At 42.5% G+C, this 18188-nt stretch overlaps 1 protein-coding gene and 1 long non-coding RNA gene across 2 annotated transcripts in view; both read right to left on the bottom strand.

Annotated features, from left to right (window-relative positions):
• The window catches only part of LOC134572192 (uncharacterized), a 6182-nt gene extending 278 nt beyond the window's left edge, over positions 1 to 5904 (bottom strand). Inside the window, exons 1-3 of the long non-coding RNA XR_010085265.1 lie at positions 5838 to 5904; positions 4993 to 5046; positions 1526 to 1584 (exon numbers count right to left, since the gene is read on the bottom strand). This is a non-coding gene — a long non-coding RNA (uncharacterized LOC134572192). The remainder of the gene's footprint in view (positions 1 to 1525; positions 1585 to 4992; positions 5047 to 5837) is intronic.
• A 2718-nt stretch (positions 5905 to 8622) lies between these two features.
• On the bottom strand, positions 8623 to 17170 carry LOC134573341 (mucin-19-like). The gene is made up of 6 exons (XM_063433036.1): positions 17038 to 17170; positions 13291 to 13362; positions 10915 to 10995; positions 9944 to 10006; positions 9139 to 9204; positions 8623 to 8738 (listed from the first exon to the last, which is right to left on the bottom strand). Exons 1-6 carry the CDS (start codon positions 17099 to 17101, stop codon positions 8638 to 8640), a joined length of 447 nt encoding a protein of 148 aa, XP_063289106.1. The 5' UTR covers positions 17102 to 17170; the 3' UTR covers positions 8623 to 8637.
• Positions 17171 to 18188: the final 1018 nt, after the last annotated feature.

The following is an 18188-nucleotide window of genomic DNA, read 5'->3' as shown; positions in this document are numbered from 1 at the left end:
GGATGGCCACGGTGGCCATATTGGTACTCCTTATTAAAGACATGATGGATGGATGGCCGCGGTGGCCATATTGGTACTCCTTATTAAAGACATGATGGATGGATGGCCGCGGTGGCCATATTGGTACTCCTTATTAAAGACATGATGGATGGATGGCCACGATGGCCATATTGGTACTCCTTATTAAAGACATGATGGATGGATGGCCACGATGGCCATATTGGTACTCCTTATTAAAGACATGATGGATGGATGGCCACGGTGGCCATATTGGTACTCCTTATTAAAGACATGATGGATGGATGGCCGCGGTGGCCATATTGGTACTCCTTATTAAAGACATGATGGATGGATGGCCACGGTGGCCATATTGGTACTCCTTATCAAAGACATGATGGATGGATGGCCACGGTGGCCATATTGGTACTCCTTATTAAAGACATGATGGATGGATGGCCGCGGTGGCCATATTGGTACTCCTTATTAAAGACATGATGGATGGATGGCCACGGTGGCCATATTGGTACTCCTTATTAAAGCTATCTACAACCCCATTTTTAAAATTGATTTTAAGGTGTTTTTTTTTACTACCTGTCATTTATAAGTCACATTATCTATTTTATTAACACAGGTTCATTCTATCTTCATCTCTTATTTTAAATTATTTTATAATTTGAAGCTAATTAATATTTCTGATCACATGACTGATGACACCATCGGACTGTTTTATTTGATTTTTTGGGCTACTTAGACCTGATAGTTCCTTATCTCTATAACACTTTGAGAAAGCCGAGTAGATGGTGAAACACGTTAGTGTTGTATTGGTGTTTTACATTATATTAATGATTTTATTATTTTGTTTACTAATAAAACTAGTTTTTACTTTATTTGGACCTTCCTGATATTATCTCAGAAGATTTTACCTGGAGGATCCCATACTTCAATGTCCTTGGTGGGGAAGATACCACCTGAGCTTTACAGGATTGAGAAAAAAATCACTTTGCTCTCCTTTTGTGAGTGCACCTCCTTTTATCCTTTTTATTTCCTATTTATGCAGATAGAGAGCACTATTCTCTGTTTTTATATTTCTCTCTGGTCTACCTGTGCTGCTGAAATTCAACGCACTACTAGAAAATATCCCCAGCAACTGTAATGGCTGTCCACCGCTGACAGGCCTGAGGATATCTCCTAACAGAGGAGCCTACAGCTGCTTAGAAGTAGTTTCAGGATAGGCACAGAATCTTCTAGATACATCTGGTTAGTAGTGGTGTTCACAGTTAATGCCACGGGGGAGTAGGTCACGGCTATATAGTATGCAAATATTTATACTTTGTTTTGAGTAGTATTGATACGGTAAGCACTGACACTGAGACATACGGACAGCTTTATAACAGTGGCACGATACAAAGTTGTAACAAGTACATACTGGTTTCAATGTTGATTACCCCTCAGTAAGAACTTTTAGAAGTTTGCTGTACGGTTAAGACATCTCTCCCTAGAATTAAGCATTTCCAGAGGAACTGACCTGTTTAACTGACAATGAATTGGAATGTTCTGCGGATTAATCGTCTTCCACTGAGGGGCCTACAGAACCAGAGATAGAGAGAGCCATGTTAATTGGGCACTGCGTCATGGACCAATAATAATTAGGAAATCAAACTGTTATTTAGCAGTTCATTTAGTTATATGGCTGTAATGTAAACATGGGTTGTGAAGTCACTTTAAGATAATGAACTCCATAGCTAGATTTATCATGGCGTGCAACATTGTAGATTGTGTTCACCACACACTGTAACCACCTGACCTTCATGGTCAGTGCACCTCTAATTATCTCATGATGTGGATTATGATTAACATAAATTTTATTGGCGTAACCCACCTACCATATCTCTCCAGCTCTAACCTCCCCTAACCCTATCTCTCCTAACTATTAAATCCCCTAACCCTATCTCTCATAGCACTAACCTCCCCTAACCCTATCTCTCATAGTTCTAACCTCCCCTAACCCTATCTCTCATAGCACTAACCTCCCCTAACCCTATCTCTCATAGCACTAACCTCCCCTAACCCTATCTCTCATAGCACTAACCTCCCCTAACCCTATCTCTCATAGCACTAACCTCCCCTAACCCTATCTCTCATAGCACTAACCTCCCCTAACCCTATCTCTCATAGCACTAACCTCCCCTAACCCTATCTCTCATAGCACTAACCTCCCCTAACCCTATCTCTCATAGCACTAACCTCCCCTAACCCTATCTCTCATAGCACTAACCTCCCCTAACCCTATCTCTCATAGCACTAACCTCCCCTAACCCTATCTCTCATAGCACTAACCTCCCCTAACCCTATCTCTCATAGCACTAACCTCCCATAACCCTATCTCTCATAGCACTAACCTCCCCTAACCCTATCTCTCATAGCACTAACCTCCCCTAACCCTGTCTCTCATAGCACTAACCTCCCCTAACCCTATCTCTCCTAACTATTAAATCCCCTAACCCTATCTCTCATAGCATTAACCTCCCCTAACCCTATCTCTCATAGCACTAACCTCCCCTAACCCTATCTCTCATAGCACTAACCTCCCTTAACCCTATCTCTCATAGCACTAACCTCCCCTAACCCTATCTCTCATAGCACTAACCTCCCCTAACCCTATCTCTCCTAACTATTAAATCCCCTAACCCTATCTCTCATAGCATTAACCTCCCCTAACCCTATCTCTCATAGCACTAACCTCCCCTAACCCTATCTCTCATAGCACTAACCTCCCTTAACCCTATCTCTCATAGCACTAACCTCCCCTAACCCTATCTCTCATAGCACTAACCTCCCCTAACCCTATCTGTCATAGTTCTAACCTCCCCTAACCCTATCTCTCATAGCACTAACCTCCCCTAACCCTATCTCTCATGGCACTAACCTCCCCTAACCCTATCTCTCATGGCACTAACCTCCCCTAACCCTATCTCTCATAGTTCTAACCTCCCCTAACCCTATCTCTCATAGCACTAACCTCCCCTAACCCTATCTCTCATAGCACTAACCTCCCCTAACCCTATTTCTCATAGCACTAACCTCCCCTAACCCTATCTCTCATAGCACTAACCTCCCCTAACCCTATCTCTCATAGCACTAACCTTCCCTAACCCTATCTCTCATAGCTCTAACCTCCCCTAACCCTATCTCTCATAGCACTAACCTCCCCTAACCCTATCTCTCATAGTTCTAACCTCCACTAACCCTATTGCTTATAGTTCTAACCCCTCCTAACCCTGTCTCTCCTAACTATTAACTCCCCTAACCATATCTCTCCAGCTCTAACCTTTCTACCCTATTTCTCATAGCTCTAACCTCCCCTAACCCTATCTCCCCCAGCTCTAACCACCAATAACCCTATCCATCCCAACTCTAACCTCCTCTAACCCTACCCCTCCCAGCTCTAACCTCCAATAACTCTATGTCTCCCAGCTCTAGCCTCCCATAACTCTATCTAACCCTATCTCTCATAGCTCTAACCTCTCCTAGCTCTAACCTCTCCCAGCTCTAGCCTCCCCTAACCTATCTCTCCCAGCTCTATCCTCCAATAACTCTATCTCGCCCAGCTCTAACCTCCCCTAACCCTATCTCTCATAGTTCTAACCTCCTCTAACCCTATCTATCATAGTTTTAACCTCCTCTAACCCTATCTCTCATAGTTCTAACCCACTCTAGAGATAGGGTTAGGGGAGGTTAGTTCTAACCTCCTCTAACCCTATCTCTCATAGTTCTAACCCCCTCTAACCCTATCTCTCATAGTTCTAACCCTATCTCTCATAGTTCTAACCTCCTCTAACCCTATCTCTCATAGTTCTAACCCTATCTCTCATAGTTCTAACCTCCTCTAACCCTATCTCTCATAGTTCTAACCTCCTCTAACCCTGTCTCTCATAGTTCTAACCTCCTCTAACCCTATCTCTCATAGTTCTAACCTCCTCTAACCCTATCTCTCATAGTTCTAACCTCCTCTAACCCTATCTCTCATAGTTCTAACCCACTCTAACCCTATCTCTCATAGTTCTAACCCCCTCTAACCCTATCTCTCATAGTTCTAACCCTATCTCTCATAGTTCTAACCTCCTCTAACCCTATCTCTCATAGTTCTAACCCTATCTCTCATAGTTCTAACCTCCTCTAACCCTATCTCTCATAGTTCTAACCTCCTCTAACCCTGTCTCTCATAGTTCTAACCTCCTCTAACCCTATCTCTCATAGTTCTAACCTCCTCTAACCCTATCTCTCATAGTTCTAACCTCCTCTAACCCTATCTCTCATAGTTCTACCCCACTCTAACCCTATCTCTCATAGTTCTAACCTCCTCTAACCCTATCTCTCATAGTTCTAACCTCCTCTAACCCTATCTTTCATAGTTATAACCTCCTCTAACCCTATCTCTAATAGTTATAACCTCCTCTAACCCTATCTCTCATAGTTCTAACCTCCTCTAACCCTATCCATCCCAGCTCTAACCTCTAACCCTATTTCTCATAGCTGTAACCTCCTCTAACCCTATCTCCCCCAGCTCTAACCTCCCCTAACACTATCTCTCCCAGTTCTAACCTCCCCTAACCCTATCCATCCCAGCTCTATCCTCCAATAACTCATCTCTCCCAGCTCTAACCTCCCCTAACCCTATCCATCCCAGCTCTAGCCTCCTCTAACCCTACCTCTCCCAGCTCTAACCTCGAATAACCCTATCTCTCATAGTTCTAAACTACACTAACCCTAATTTCTCCAATGTCCACTTCCCCTGACTCCTCTATCCTTTGCTGTAAGTTCCTCTATCCCTAAACCCTACCTTTAGCCATAACCCCCTTTCTCCAGAACTAAACTCCCCATATCTAATAATCTCATTTTAACATTCTAACTAATTCCCCTCTTGACAATTACCATATGTTTTTGAGTGACACATAGCACTGTAACGAGCGATGCTTGCGCTATCATACTTACCTTTCAGACCTGGGACTGCGTTAACACATACACATGGGGGATTTCCAGCTATTCCTGTAAGACATATATATTATATATAGTCACCAGCAATGTGTGCGTTTATTAGTATTTAGTATATTGATCCCACCTGTGTCTGTCCTCCCTGCAGGCGATATCACTGTTTATTATTATTATTTTTATTATTCATTATTAGTAGTAGTAGCATTTTTATACAAAATATAATTACCAAAAAAGTTTATGAGTGTTCAGTTATCTTCCCTTATGCTATAAATGTTATTATTATGGTATAATATAGTACATATACTGTGGGCTAAATCTGACTGGCTAGAAGACAATTAGAGTCTTTCTAGATTAAATAATAAAATCCACGCTTCCTCTGCCCATGAATACAAACCTAACAAAATGGCGGGTGAATGTAGCCACAATCTTTCCATAACTGGTTGGTTTTTTGAATGATGCATGTGTTAGCAATTTTGCCAAACCAAACTATAGATGATATTTGCTCACCTACCTGATCGGATTTTCATTTATAATGTGCAGAGTACATCCTTGTGTACCGATTAGAATGAAAGGATCCGTGTAATTTGCATTAATCACCCTCTCCATCTCAGACAGTCACAATGTGTCACTTAATGTTAAATGTACTTGTGTCATTTATTAGTGACTGTAATTGAAACGGGCAGATCCTGAATGAGGCCATAGTGACATCACATGAGATCTCTTTAACTCAGACTGTGTGTGGGTAAGATTAGTCCCAGAAATAGCATTGTATTTTTACACAGAAATCTCCAGGGCGACTAGCTCACAGGCACGGGTGATATAGAGTGCAAGCTCTTGGAACTCACCATGAGGGCAGTGATCCGGGCAGTGACTGAGTCCAGGAATATGAACATCTCCAACCTTGGTTCCTGTGTTGTTAAATCCCCCCAAAATAATGCATTAACATAAAACATAATATTGTAACGTTGCAAAGTGTATACTTGTTCCTCGTTACAGGGAATCTCATTAACCCTGTCATTACAAACCATCCTATTATGGTTCCTCTGTCATGAAGGATGCTCAGTACAAGGTGACTCTCAGACTATATGCCATTTAAAAGAGTGTGAGACTGCCCCCCAGTGGTAAACATATATATTGCAGGAGATATTCTATGATATGTATTAGACTCAGTATGAAATTTTGTCAGGAAATCCCAATTGCATTTTAATTGGAATCTTCCAACAGGGCACCTGTTGATGTTCTACATAGTCTGCATATTTCTAATTATCCTGCTAACCAGTTGCTTTTATTGCCATTTCCTCATTTTTAATATTTGTGAGCAAAGCTTACAGCTCATCTCGTTCTGCTAGAGTAACGGACCAGGCGGGGGTAATTGTCCAGACCCCCTCCCCTGACTATATCAAAGATCTCATCGGATCTATAACATTCTTTGTCTTGCTGCATCGTGGTAACGCGCAGAACATCTCCGCCAGATCTGTATATTTTTTATCACGCTCCATCTTAATATTTTACTAAAACTTGTGTTTTTCAATATTATTTATACTAGAGACAGCAATACTACTGATATCGATTATGGCGTCTTTTCTTATCTCCAGTAACAGCGCTCACCATTCCTGGAGCCCCAGCTGGGAGATTAGGAGAGAGTTTCATTTCTCAAATTAACATTTTATTCACTTACATGACAACTCTCATCACATTTTCACTTCTAATATTTTACAAATTGTATTCTATTTAATGAAATGTAAGGTTTTATTTTTAAATGTTGTATATTGATTCGATTTTTGAGAAAATGTTATGCGGCTGAGCGGCCATGTTGGGTCAGATTCTTCCGTTTTCGGACCAATTGTTACTCAGCCTAACTTGCTGCAGGTTCACACAGAGACATCACAGCCGCAGCAAGTTAGGCTGAGCAGCAGTTGGTCAGAAAACGCTAGAGTCTAAACAAACATGGCCGCTCAGCCAGATCAAAAGTGACATTCTCTTCCCAAAAAAACAAACCAAAAACCAATATACATCATTTAAAAAAAAAAAAACATTATTAAGTTCCATTACATGTAGTAAAGATTTAAAAGTAAGAAGTGAAAATGTCAGGTCAGCTGTCCTTTAACCGGTAATTGTAGTGAATGGGAAAGCCAAATTGTAACATTGAAGCAGCAATATGGCCATAACTCCGATCCCAATTGTATTGTGCGAGTCGTTATTGAGTTACATGTCCATACGGAGCTTCTTAGTTAGAGAAATCGGACAATTTGCCAATCGGCCTAAATTCAAACAGTTTCGCTATACTTTTTCAAGTCTATCACCTGGACTATTCACAAAATATTTTTAGTTTTAATTGAAACTTTACAGAGATTTGCTATGAATCATTTTGGGTTTGTGTTAAAATTTTAAATCGTGAAAATCAATCTCACTTCGTTATTGGTTCTCTTTGACTGAGACGATTTGTCGAAATGCTAAGATTTGTCGCGGTTCTCTTTTTCTTTTAATATGTGTGAATTATTGTCACTGCTTTTAATAAAATTGAATTAAATGTATGGCGTGTAGTACAGGACGTTTGTTTGTTTATCTTTTATGGTTTTTTTTTGATACAACAAATTGCATGACTTGAAACATCTCTTTGCTCATTCATGCAATTTCCATCAATGTAAATATGTCTGTTAATATAATTGTGCCTCGATCCTCTCTAGATTAAGTTTACATATAGCTGTTGGATTGTCTCCCATTGCGAAGTGAAGAAAGGCTGGCTATGCCGAACTAAACAAAACTACATTAGAAAAATATAATAGTAATTAAAAGAAAAGAAATCAAACAAAAATGGGTTTTAGAATATACTAAGTGATCATTCAGACTTACCATGAGTGGCAGGACTGGCTGTGGGCACTAGATTGTCAGCTCTTGGGGTGACACCTGCAGCAGGATTGCTGTTGGGGACGGCAGAACCTAAAAGGCAATTACAGATTATATCAATATGTTCTAATCCAAGCGAATTCAAGAATAAAACTGCCAATGACGAGCTACCACAGCTCTTGTTAACCAAGGCAAGGCACACGGTTTATGTTTAAATGGTAAACAAATATGGGGAAAAATATAATAAGTTTACATATAGCTGTTGGATTGTCTCCCATTGCGAAGTGAAGAAAGGCTGGCTATGCCGAACTAAACAAAACAACTTTAGAAAAATATAATAGTAATTAAAAGAAAAGAAATTAAAACAAAAATGGGTTTTAGAATATACTAAGTGATCATTCAGACTTACCATGAGTGGCAGGACTGGCTGTGGGCACTAGATTGTCAGCTCTTGGGGTGACACCTGCAGCAGGATTGCTGTTGGGGACGGCAGAACCTAAAAGGCAATTACAGATTATATCAATATGTTCTAATCCAAGCGAATTCAAGAATAAAACTGCCAATGACGAGCTACCACAGCTCTTGTTAACCAAGGCAAGGCACACGGTTTATGTTTAAATGGTAAACAAATATGGGGAAAAATATAATAAGTTTACATATAGCTGTTGGATTGTCTCCCATTGCGAAGTGAAGAAAGGCTGGCTATGCCGAACTAAACAAAACAACTTTAGAAAAATATAATAGTAATTAAAAGAAAAGAAATTAAAACAAAAATGGGTTTTAGAATATACTAAGTGATCATTCAGACTTACCATGAGTGGCAGGACTGGCTGTGGGCACTAGATTGTCAGCTCTTGGGGTGACACCTGCAGCAGGATTGCTGTTGGGGACGGCAGAACCTAAAAGGCAATTACAGATTATATCAATATGTTCTAATCCAAGCGAATTCAAGAATAAAACTGCCAATGACGAGCTACCACAGCTCTGGTTAACCAAGGCAAGGCACATGGTTTATGTTTAAATGGTAAACAAATATGGGGAAAAATACAATTATAGGAAAAATGTTTTGCAATATAAAATATAATCCCTTAGCGAAGCGCCAATCACTTTACAAACGTTCAAAGAGGAGATATTGTGTTTAACTTTTACATTACTTGCTCGGTTGTTAATATATTAATTTCTTTCACTATACAGTTGTTCTGTATAACATGGGATCATATAGAGGTGCATGATATTATATAATATGATATCTGTGCTTGCAGGACATTTGCCAGTTACATGATCAGATTATCAGCTCACCTGCCGCACCAGTGACTGGATTCGCAGCCCTGGTAGTTACTGTGGAAGATGTCACATTTGTAGCCCCTAAAAAAAAGTATAGAGAAACTGTTCGTACAACAGATAAACACAACAAAGACATAGCGAACGATATACAGATGTTTGTCATCCATTTTTTCCATATCTATCACTACTGATATATCTGTAGGTGGGCCTGACAATGCTTCATCGATGTTGGAAGACACAATGTATCAACAATCAATTTCCAGCTAATGTTGGACTGCAAATCCCATTGTTCAGTATAATGGGAATTAGAGGATAAGAGTTAGGAAAACTCTTTTACAGACCATGTGGCAGTCCCTTAACCCCTTAAGGACACATGACGTGTGAGACACGTCATGATTCCCTTTTATTCCAGAAGTTTGGTCCTTAAGGGGTTAAAGGACATTTTGTATTATAACAGGCCTTCTGTTGGTAAGAGATAAGCTGTTTTATGATATGAACTGCAATGCAGTTTAACCTGCATTCATCATCCATTCTATCCTACCGGGTACAACCTTACAGGTGACCTGAGCAGCTCTGAAGTAGGGAAAGAGCACTATTGCTGCATTTTCACCCTTTCTTGGCCTATGTCAACTAACTTGAGCTCCCTAATTATCCATGTCATTGTCACAGGCAGTAGGTCCCAGAAAATCTCACACTTGAGCTGTTACCCACAGAATGAAGTGAATATAGGCAAATAATCCGTAATTCTTGCAATCTTATTTAACACATTTACAACAAAAGAAAGGCAAAAAATAGATGTTAGGAATTCTGATTGACTCACCACCCGCTGAACCTACGGAGGAGCTGACTGTTCCAGCCGGTCCTGTGGTTGTGTTTGCAGTTCCTGTAGCAAGAGAAAACAATGGACTTTCAGAAGCGGCACGTGTCTGTTGGTCAGTATTGGCTGATCTTGTAGAGACATTTGAGTGTTGTTTTTTTTTATAATTTGTGAGTCCACTAATGGCTCGCTAAAATCCCTCGGCTCTTCCATAGCAACAAGGTATAATTTTCTATTCATGCATTAGCACAGCATCCTGAGGGACTTAACAGAAATGTCTGATGGGCTTGGAAGATAAGACTAAATGTGAAATGTCTAGTCAGGATACAAACTGCAGGTATCAGGGGCTCAGAATGACTCTCCATTGGCTGGTTTACGAATTGACGTTACTGCTGATCCAGTGTTTGTGTTTTCTGTCAGATTATGTAACACGAGAACATCGTGACTTACTGCACTGAAACTCATGCATATTGGTAGGTATGGGATGGCCTATACACTGTATGTACCTATCCCTGTCTGCACACAGTTCATTGAGTTACAGCAGGCTGGATCAGACATGCTTGGTTTTAAATATATTATATGTAGAGACAATTAAAATAAAATAATTATAAAAAATACTCACATTTGAAGTTCCAGGCTATGCAGGATTATCCTTATTATTTATTTTCTGATAGCATTGCATTATGGGCTAATCAGGGGTTTCTGGAAGCTGTAGTAGAATTGTCAGCTGTTGGCTGTAAAAAGCTAACAGCTGAACTACAACTCCCAGAAACCCAAGTCATGACATCATGACAGCAGTATTATTGGAGTTGACCAAAATTAGAAACACTACAGAAAGGAATGTAGGGGCGTAAAGGGTGGGCTAAACTCATAAGTAATAGTTGGGAAAAAATACCCCAACCTACATTATTCATCGTGTTATTGGGGGTCTTGGGAAGTAAACGCACTTTATGAAATCCACAGAGCAAACCTACCTGCGAGGTGGGTAACAGCATTTGTAGAAGCATTGCCTGGTTTGGGGGTAACGTGGGCCAGGTTCCCTCCGGCAGTATTTTCTGTATCAATAAAATGCAGGTTTGTAAATGAAGTGTTCACCAAAGATTAGATAGATAGATAGATAGATAGATAGATAGATAGATAGACAGATAGATAGATAGATAGACAGATAGACAGGTGGTTTGACAGAAGACAGATAAGTAAAGAGATAAATAGACAGACAAATAGATAGATAGATAGATAGATAGATAGACAGATAGATAGATAGATAGATAGATAGATAGATAGATAGACAGATAGATAGACATATAGATAGATAGATAGATAGATGGTTTGACAGAAGACAGGTAAGATAGACAGACAGACAGAAATAGATATGATAGATAGATAGATAGATAGATAGATAGATAGATAGATAGATAGATATTGGATAGATAGACAGATGGTTTGACAGAAGACAGATAAGTAAAGAGATAGACAGACAGACAGACAGATAGATAGATAGATAGATAGATAGCAGATGGTTTGACAGAAGACAGATAAGATAGACAGACAGGCAGAAATAGATATGATAGACAGACATAGATATGATAGACAGACAGATAGATAGATAGATAGATAGATAGATAGATAGATAGATAGATAGATATTGGATAGATAGACAGACAGACAGACAGATGGTTTGACAGAAGACAGATAAGTAGAGAGATAGACAGACACATAGATAGACAGACAGACATAGATATATAGATAGATAGACAGACAGACAGACAGATGGTTTGATAGAAAACAGATAGGTAGAGAGATAGACAGACACATAGATAGACAGACAGACATAGATATATAGATAGATAGACAGACAGACAGACAGATGGTTTGATAGAAAACAGATAGGTAGAGAGATAGAGAGATAGCTATATGTATAGATAGATAGAGTATAGATAGATAGATGCATGGATGATAGATAGACAGATAACAGAAAGGCAGACAGCAAGATAGATATTGGATAGATAGATAGACATACAGACAGACAGAGATATATATATATATATATATATATATATATATAGATAGATAGACAGACAGACAGATGATAGATAGATAGATAGACAGACAGATGGATAGATAGATGATGGATAAATAGATATATAGATAGATAGATAGATAGATAGACAGATGGATAGATAGATAGATAGACAGACAGACAGATGGATAGATAGATGATGGATACATAGATAGATAGATAGACAGATGGATAGATGATAGTGTATTGCATAATTGTATGTAAACATTGAGTAAATAAACTACAAACTCTTAAGTACCCCAGTTTCCATATATCATACAAAGCGCTGAGTAAAAGAACATTTGGTTTTTTTTTTTACACAATTCAAGCAAACAAGCTCCCGCTGTAGGCAGTGATTATTCTAACCAAAACTCTGCTTTTCATCTGCAGTTTGTCAGCAAAAACCACTATTACCACAAATAACAAAACTCGCCTGGCCGAGAGCAATTTATAATAAAATAAAATAGAAGAATGTGAGTTTTATTTCTCGTGATGAATGGCGTGCTGCAGACACACCGCAGAGAGCACTATATTTCTTTATTTTATTATCTCTCTGCTTGATGAAAAGGTTGCCAGAGATTTGGGTATTTTTATTATAATGATCATGCCGTTCGTATGTAATAAATGGTTATTTGTGCTGTGAGGATACAAGTAGTTGTTTTTGCAGCATTTTATCAAGAGCCCATAATTAAACACCAATAAGTGTTTTTTATTCATGTTACAAGTTTCACTCTCTACTAACTTCATTGTGAGAGTTAGCTAAGTGTCACAGCACAGCCCAAACACCCCGAACCCTGCAGACAGCAAGGCGTGACTGCCCCTTTAAGAGACCTGGCTGGGTTTGAACTCACAGCTTCAGCATCCCAGTCAGGTTCTCTGCCATGACCTCCACCAGGGCTTCAGTATCTGTCCTGGTAAACTGTTCCATTAGTCCCCTGGTGACTGTTACACTAGGAATCAACTGTTTACCTCATCGAGTTTAATTGAACCTGAACCTTAGAAATAAGTGCAAACCATATAATATATAATGTAACAATACTGGGAATTAATTGGGGTTTATTCTGCTTCATACCAAGATGGCAACATTTAACCCAATCTAAAATAAATGGGGGAAAACATCTTCCACTCCAATTGTTTTGCAGTTTGGTTTGAGCCTGATGCTTAATTGTTAAATAGAAGCTACGCTGGCTGTATGGCGATAGTAATTATCCATGGGCGCTGTAAATTGTCTCACTAACAGTAATGTTCCTCACACATAGAAAGGTGGAGATTAATAGAGAAAACGACTTACCAACATTGCCGTTATGATTTAAGTGTAAATGAGGTTCCAGGGGCTCTTTAACTGTATCGAATGGGGCTGAATCTGTAAAAATAGAAAGTCTTTAATTCAGTTTTTTTTTGTTTTTTTTTTACACTTGGCAATTTCATAATACGATTTGCAATTCCCAATTTTCTTTCAGTAAATACAGTAAAGAGGGTGTACAGTGACACAGACGATGGGTACATTGAGTCTGTCTCTCCCTCTGCAGGGGCAACACAGGGACACAAAAAGGAGCAGTGAGCATAGGTGGCAAAGGGGACAATTCCACCCACTACAACCATTACTCCACTGCTCCCACTATGGCCCTTATATCCAAGTATTTACCACAGCCCCTCTCCCCCTGCGCCCAGTACAGCCCCTCTCCCCCTGCGCCCACTACAGCCCCTATCCCCCTGTGCCCACTACAGATCCTACCCTGGACTGGCCCACCGGGACCCCGGAAAATTTCCCTGGTGGACCGGGATACTATTGGGCCTGTGCAAGGCCACCTAGTGCGCACCGGCCCGTGGGTCGCACGGGTAACCGGCAGGAGGGGATGTGCTCCCCTCCTGACGGTCACAGAATCTAGTGTGGCTGAGCAGGCAGACCACGGTAGAAGAGCTCCTGTTCCCGTACCCGGTCTGACAGGTAGTGCTCACAGAGAGCACATGACTGCTTCCTGTCAGACCTGGTAGGGGAACAGAAACTCCTCTACAGCGATCTGCCTTCTCAGCCATGCTACAGCAAGGTACGGGGGTGGTGGTGGTGGCTATAATGGGACATGTGAGGGGGTTGGCTATAATGGGACACTTGGGGGCTGGGAGGGGGTATAGGGACACATGGAGGGCTAGGGGGCTATAGGGACACACAAGGGGTGGGGAGGGGTGAGGAGGGGGCTATAATTGACACATGGGGGATGGGGGGCTATAGGGACACATGGGGCTGGGGAGGGGGCTATAATTGACACATGGGGCTGGGGGGCTATAGTGACACATGGGGGTATAAGGACACATGGAGGACTGGGGGGCTATAATGGGATATATGGGGCTGGGGGCTATAGGGACACATGGGGTCTGAGGAGGGGACTATAGGGACACATGGGGCTGGGGAGAGGGCTATAGGGACACCTGAAGGGCTTGGAGGGGCTGTAGGGACACATGGAGGGCTGGGAGAGGGGACTAATAGGACACATGGAGGGCTGGGTGCTAATGAGACACAAGGAAGGTCTGGGGAGAAAGAGACACACAGAGGGGCTGAGAAAGACCAATAAAAGACACACAGAGGGACTGGGGAAGGGGATAATGAGAAACACAGAGGAGCTGTGGGGAAAGAGACTAACAGAAGGGCTGGGGAAGGGGAGAAAGAGACAAAGGGGCTGGGACTAAGAGACACAGGAAACGGGCTTGGGGGAGAAAGACGCAAACAAAATTCATATTCACTTGTCTCCTGCTCTCCCTGTAATTTAGAGTTGACCGGTAAGAGAAAGATGTCGTTTTAAAGGGACACTTTAGTCACCAAGCTTAATGAAGTGGTTCTGGTGTCTATAGCCTGTCCCTGAAGGCTGAGCACTGTAAATGCTACCTTTTCAGAGAAAAAGCAGTGTTTACATTGCTGCCTCGGAACATCTTTAGTGACAGTCACTCAGACGGCCACTAGAGATGTTTCCTAGTCTTGTGCTGATTGGAGATGCTGATTGGTGCGGTGAAGCTCAGCGTTTTCCCCCCATCGGCACAATAGCCTCCCAAGCCTTTCCTATGGGAATTTAATTGGCATTAACTGAGATCATCCAGTTGTCAGCCAAAGTGAAGAGCATACTCTTGTTACTTCAAAATAAGCAAGATAACGTCATTTTATACTGCTGTGCAATAGCATACATTCACAATGTCCTTAATATGTCGAGGTAGTTGGGCTGAAACATCGATTATATGCAAATGCATGTCTGCTTACAGCCAATCCTCTCTTGTGTTTATTTTGAAGTTCTATGAGTGCTTTCTTTCACGTTTAAGTGATAGTTTTCAGGTTTAAGGTTTTTTTCCCCGCTTCCATATCTGCACACTGTGCCGGCGCGACGCATTATGGGGCTGGTGTAGAATTTGTTTCCAGGGCTGCTTTTTATTCCCAGTCCGGCCCTGATCCTACCCCTGCACTCACTACAGATCCTACCACCCCTGCACCCACTACAGATCCTACCACCCCTGCACCCACTACAGATCCTACCACCCCTGCACCCACTGCAGATCCTGCACCCGGCACCCACTGCAGATCCTACCCCTGGCACCCACTGCAGATCCTACCCCTGGCACCCACTGCAGATCCTACCCCCGGCACCCACTGCAGATCCTACCCCCGGCACCCACTGCAGATCCTACCCCCTGCACCCACTGCAGATCCTACCCCCTGCACCCACTGCAGATCCTACCACACCTGCACCCACTACAGATCCTCCCACCCCTGCACCCACTACAGATCCTACCACCCCTGCACCCACTGCAGATCCTGCACCCACTGCAGATCCTGCACCCACTGCAGATCCTGCACCCGGCACCCACTGCAGATCCTACCCCCGGCACCCACTGCAGATCCTACCCCCGGCACCCACTGCAGATCCTACCCCCGGCACCCACTGCAGATCCTACCCCCTGCACCCATTGCAGGTCCTTCCCCCCTTCACCCACTGCAGATCCTACCCCCTGCACCCAATGCAGATCCTACCCCTTGCACCCACTGCAGATCCTACCCCCTGCACCCACTGCAGCTTCTACCCCCGGCACCCACTGCAGCTTCTACCCCCTGCACCCACTGCAGCTTCTACCGCCTGCACCCACTGCAGCTTCTACCCCCAGCACCCACTGCAGCTTCTACCCCCCTGCACCCACTGCAGCTTCTACCCCCCTGCACCCACTGCAGCTTCTACCCCCCTGCACCCACTGCAGCTTCTACCCCCTGCACCCACTGCAGCTTCTACCCCCCGCACCCACTGCAGCTCCTACCCCCTGCACCCACTGCAGCTCCTACCCCCCTGCACCCACTGCAGCTTCTACTCCCTGCACCCACTGCAACTCTTACCCCCCTGCACCCACTGCAGCTCCTACCCCCCTTCACCCACTGCAGCTCCTACCCCCTGCACCCACTGCAGCTCTTACCCCCTGCACCCACTGCAGCTCCTACCCCCTTCACCCACTGCAGCTCCTACCCCCCTGCACCCACTGCAGCTCTTACCCCCTGCACCCACTGCAGCTCCTACCCCCCTTCACCCACTGCAGCTCCTACCCCCCTTCACCCACTGCAGCTCCTACCCCCCTTCACCCACTGCAGCTCCTCCCCTCTTCACCCACAACAGCTCCTACCCCCCTTCACCCACTAGAGCTCCTACCCCCTTCACCCACTAGAGCTCCTACCCCCCTTCACCCACTACAGCCACTATCACCCCTACGACCACTACTAACCTGATTAAGTGGTGCGAATTATCAGTGCCCTCCCAGTTCTGACTGTGGTATCTTATGTGCCCATCCCTTCACAAAAGTCACCCCCCTCCCCCACACACCAAAATTAAATTGCTAAATGTAACCAACATTCTCAGATATAGTGACAGCTTCATCTTTTACAATTTACACTTTTTAAATAAACATTCTTGAATTAATTCCCTTGTAACAGAAAATCCTGAAAATGAGAAGCTGTGGTATAAATAGTTTCTTTATAAAATGAATAAATACAAACTAAATCAACAGATCCACTTACTGCCAAGCTGAAGGTGGAGACATGTCACCAGGAGCAGTGTCAGCGATGATTTGAGGTTAAACATGTTTAATTTGAAGAAGACACTCCTTGCCGTATTGTGTTCTCCTCGGTTTTACTCTTTTTGATCTGTGACTTATCCATTACCATCTCTCTCCATTTATACATGTTCCAGCGTGCAGGCCCACCCCTGTCCCCAACCTGCGCCCCTCTGTCCCACCCTAAATTGCCACAACCATCCTTATAGATTGGGAACACTAATGGGTAGTAATGTACAAGCTACACACCCCTCAAATTACAGGTGTACCAAGTGTGGATTTTGTAAGGTTTAAAAATTAATTGCTAATTAGACATAGGGGTTGGGAGAAAAAGTATGGTCGAGCTCTCCTACTCCCTCCCTTACTTTATATATTGGAACATGTTTTAATGACATAAAATTACTTTTATAGAGGATGTGGGATTTTGGCACCGCAAGGAGACAAGCTGACAATTTGCAGGGCTAGGAAGGGAAAGACATTGGAAAAGCCAGAAAAACTGCTAGGTCATCCTCCTTGTAGGAGAGAACAGTCCGTGGTCAGGACAAGAGATGGCCAACGACAATAGACCATTTAAAAAGGAAAGCTGTTTTATATTTAAACATATATTTCATTATTTAAATGTCAAATGTGTTTGACCACTTCCAATTACTCCTAATTTTACCCTTTGTCTCACTATACTCCAGTCCCTCTATATCCTGTAAACTTATTAAGCAGGGTCCTCAACCCCTCTGTTTCTGTGCGCCCACTTGTCTGGTTACAATTACGTGTCTGTTTGTCCACCCATTGTACAGCGCTACAGAATTTGCTGGAACAATATAAATAATAATAAAATAATAATAAAAAAAATAATAATAATAAGCAATCACAAGCATACCAGCCTCTGTTGCACAGTTTTGCACTCTTAATGTCTTGAGTTCTTGGCACACAAACTTTTATGGATCCATCTCTTAAGGTTGACATATGAGATCTCTGTACACCATTAAAGACAAATTGCATTGGTAGTAGTTTTTTTTTTTTTTTTACATAATGAAGAGGGGTGGATGGACGGAAAGAGGGAGAATAGGAGGTAGGGATAGATGGAAGGAACAAATGATGGATGGATGGAAGGAAGGAAGG

The sequence above is a fragment of the Pelobates fuscus genome, chromosome 9 (assembly GCF_036172605.1).
Source record: "Pelobates fuscus isolate aPelFus1 chromosome 9, aPelFus1.pri, whole genome shotgun sequence".
NCBI lineage: Eukaryota > Metazoa > Chordata > Amphibia > Anura > Pelobatidae > Pelobates > Pelobates fuscus.
Note: the sequence above shows the minus strand (reverse complement) of the source record. Positions and strands in the feature narration are given on the sequence as shown.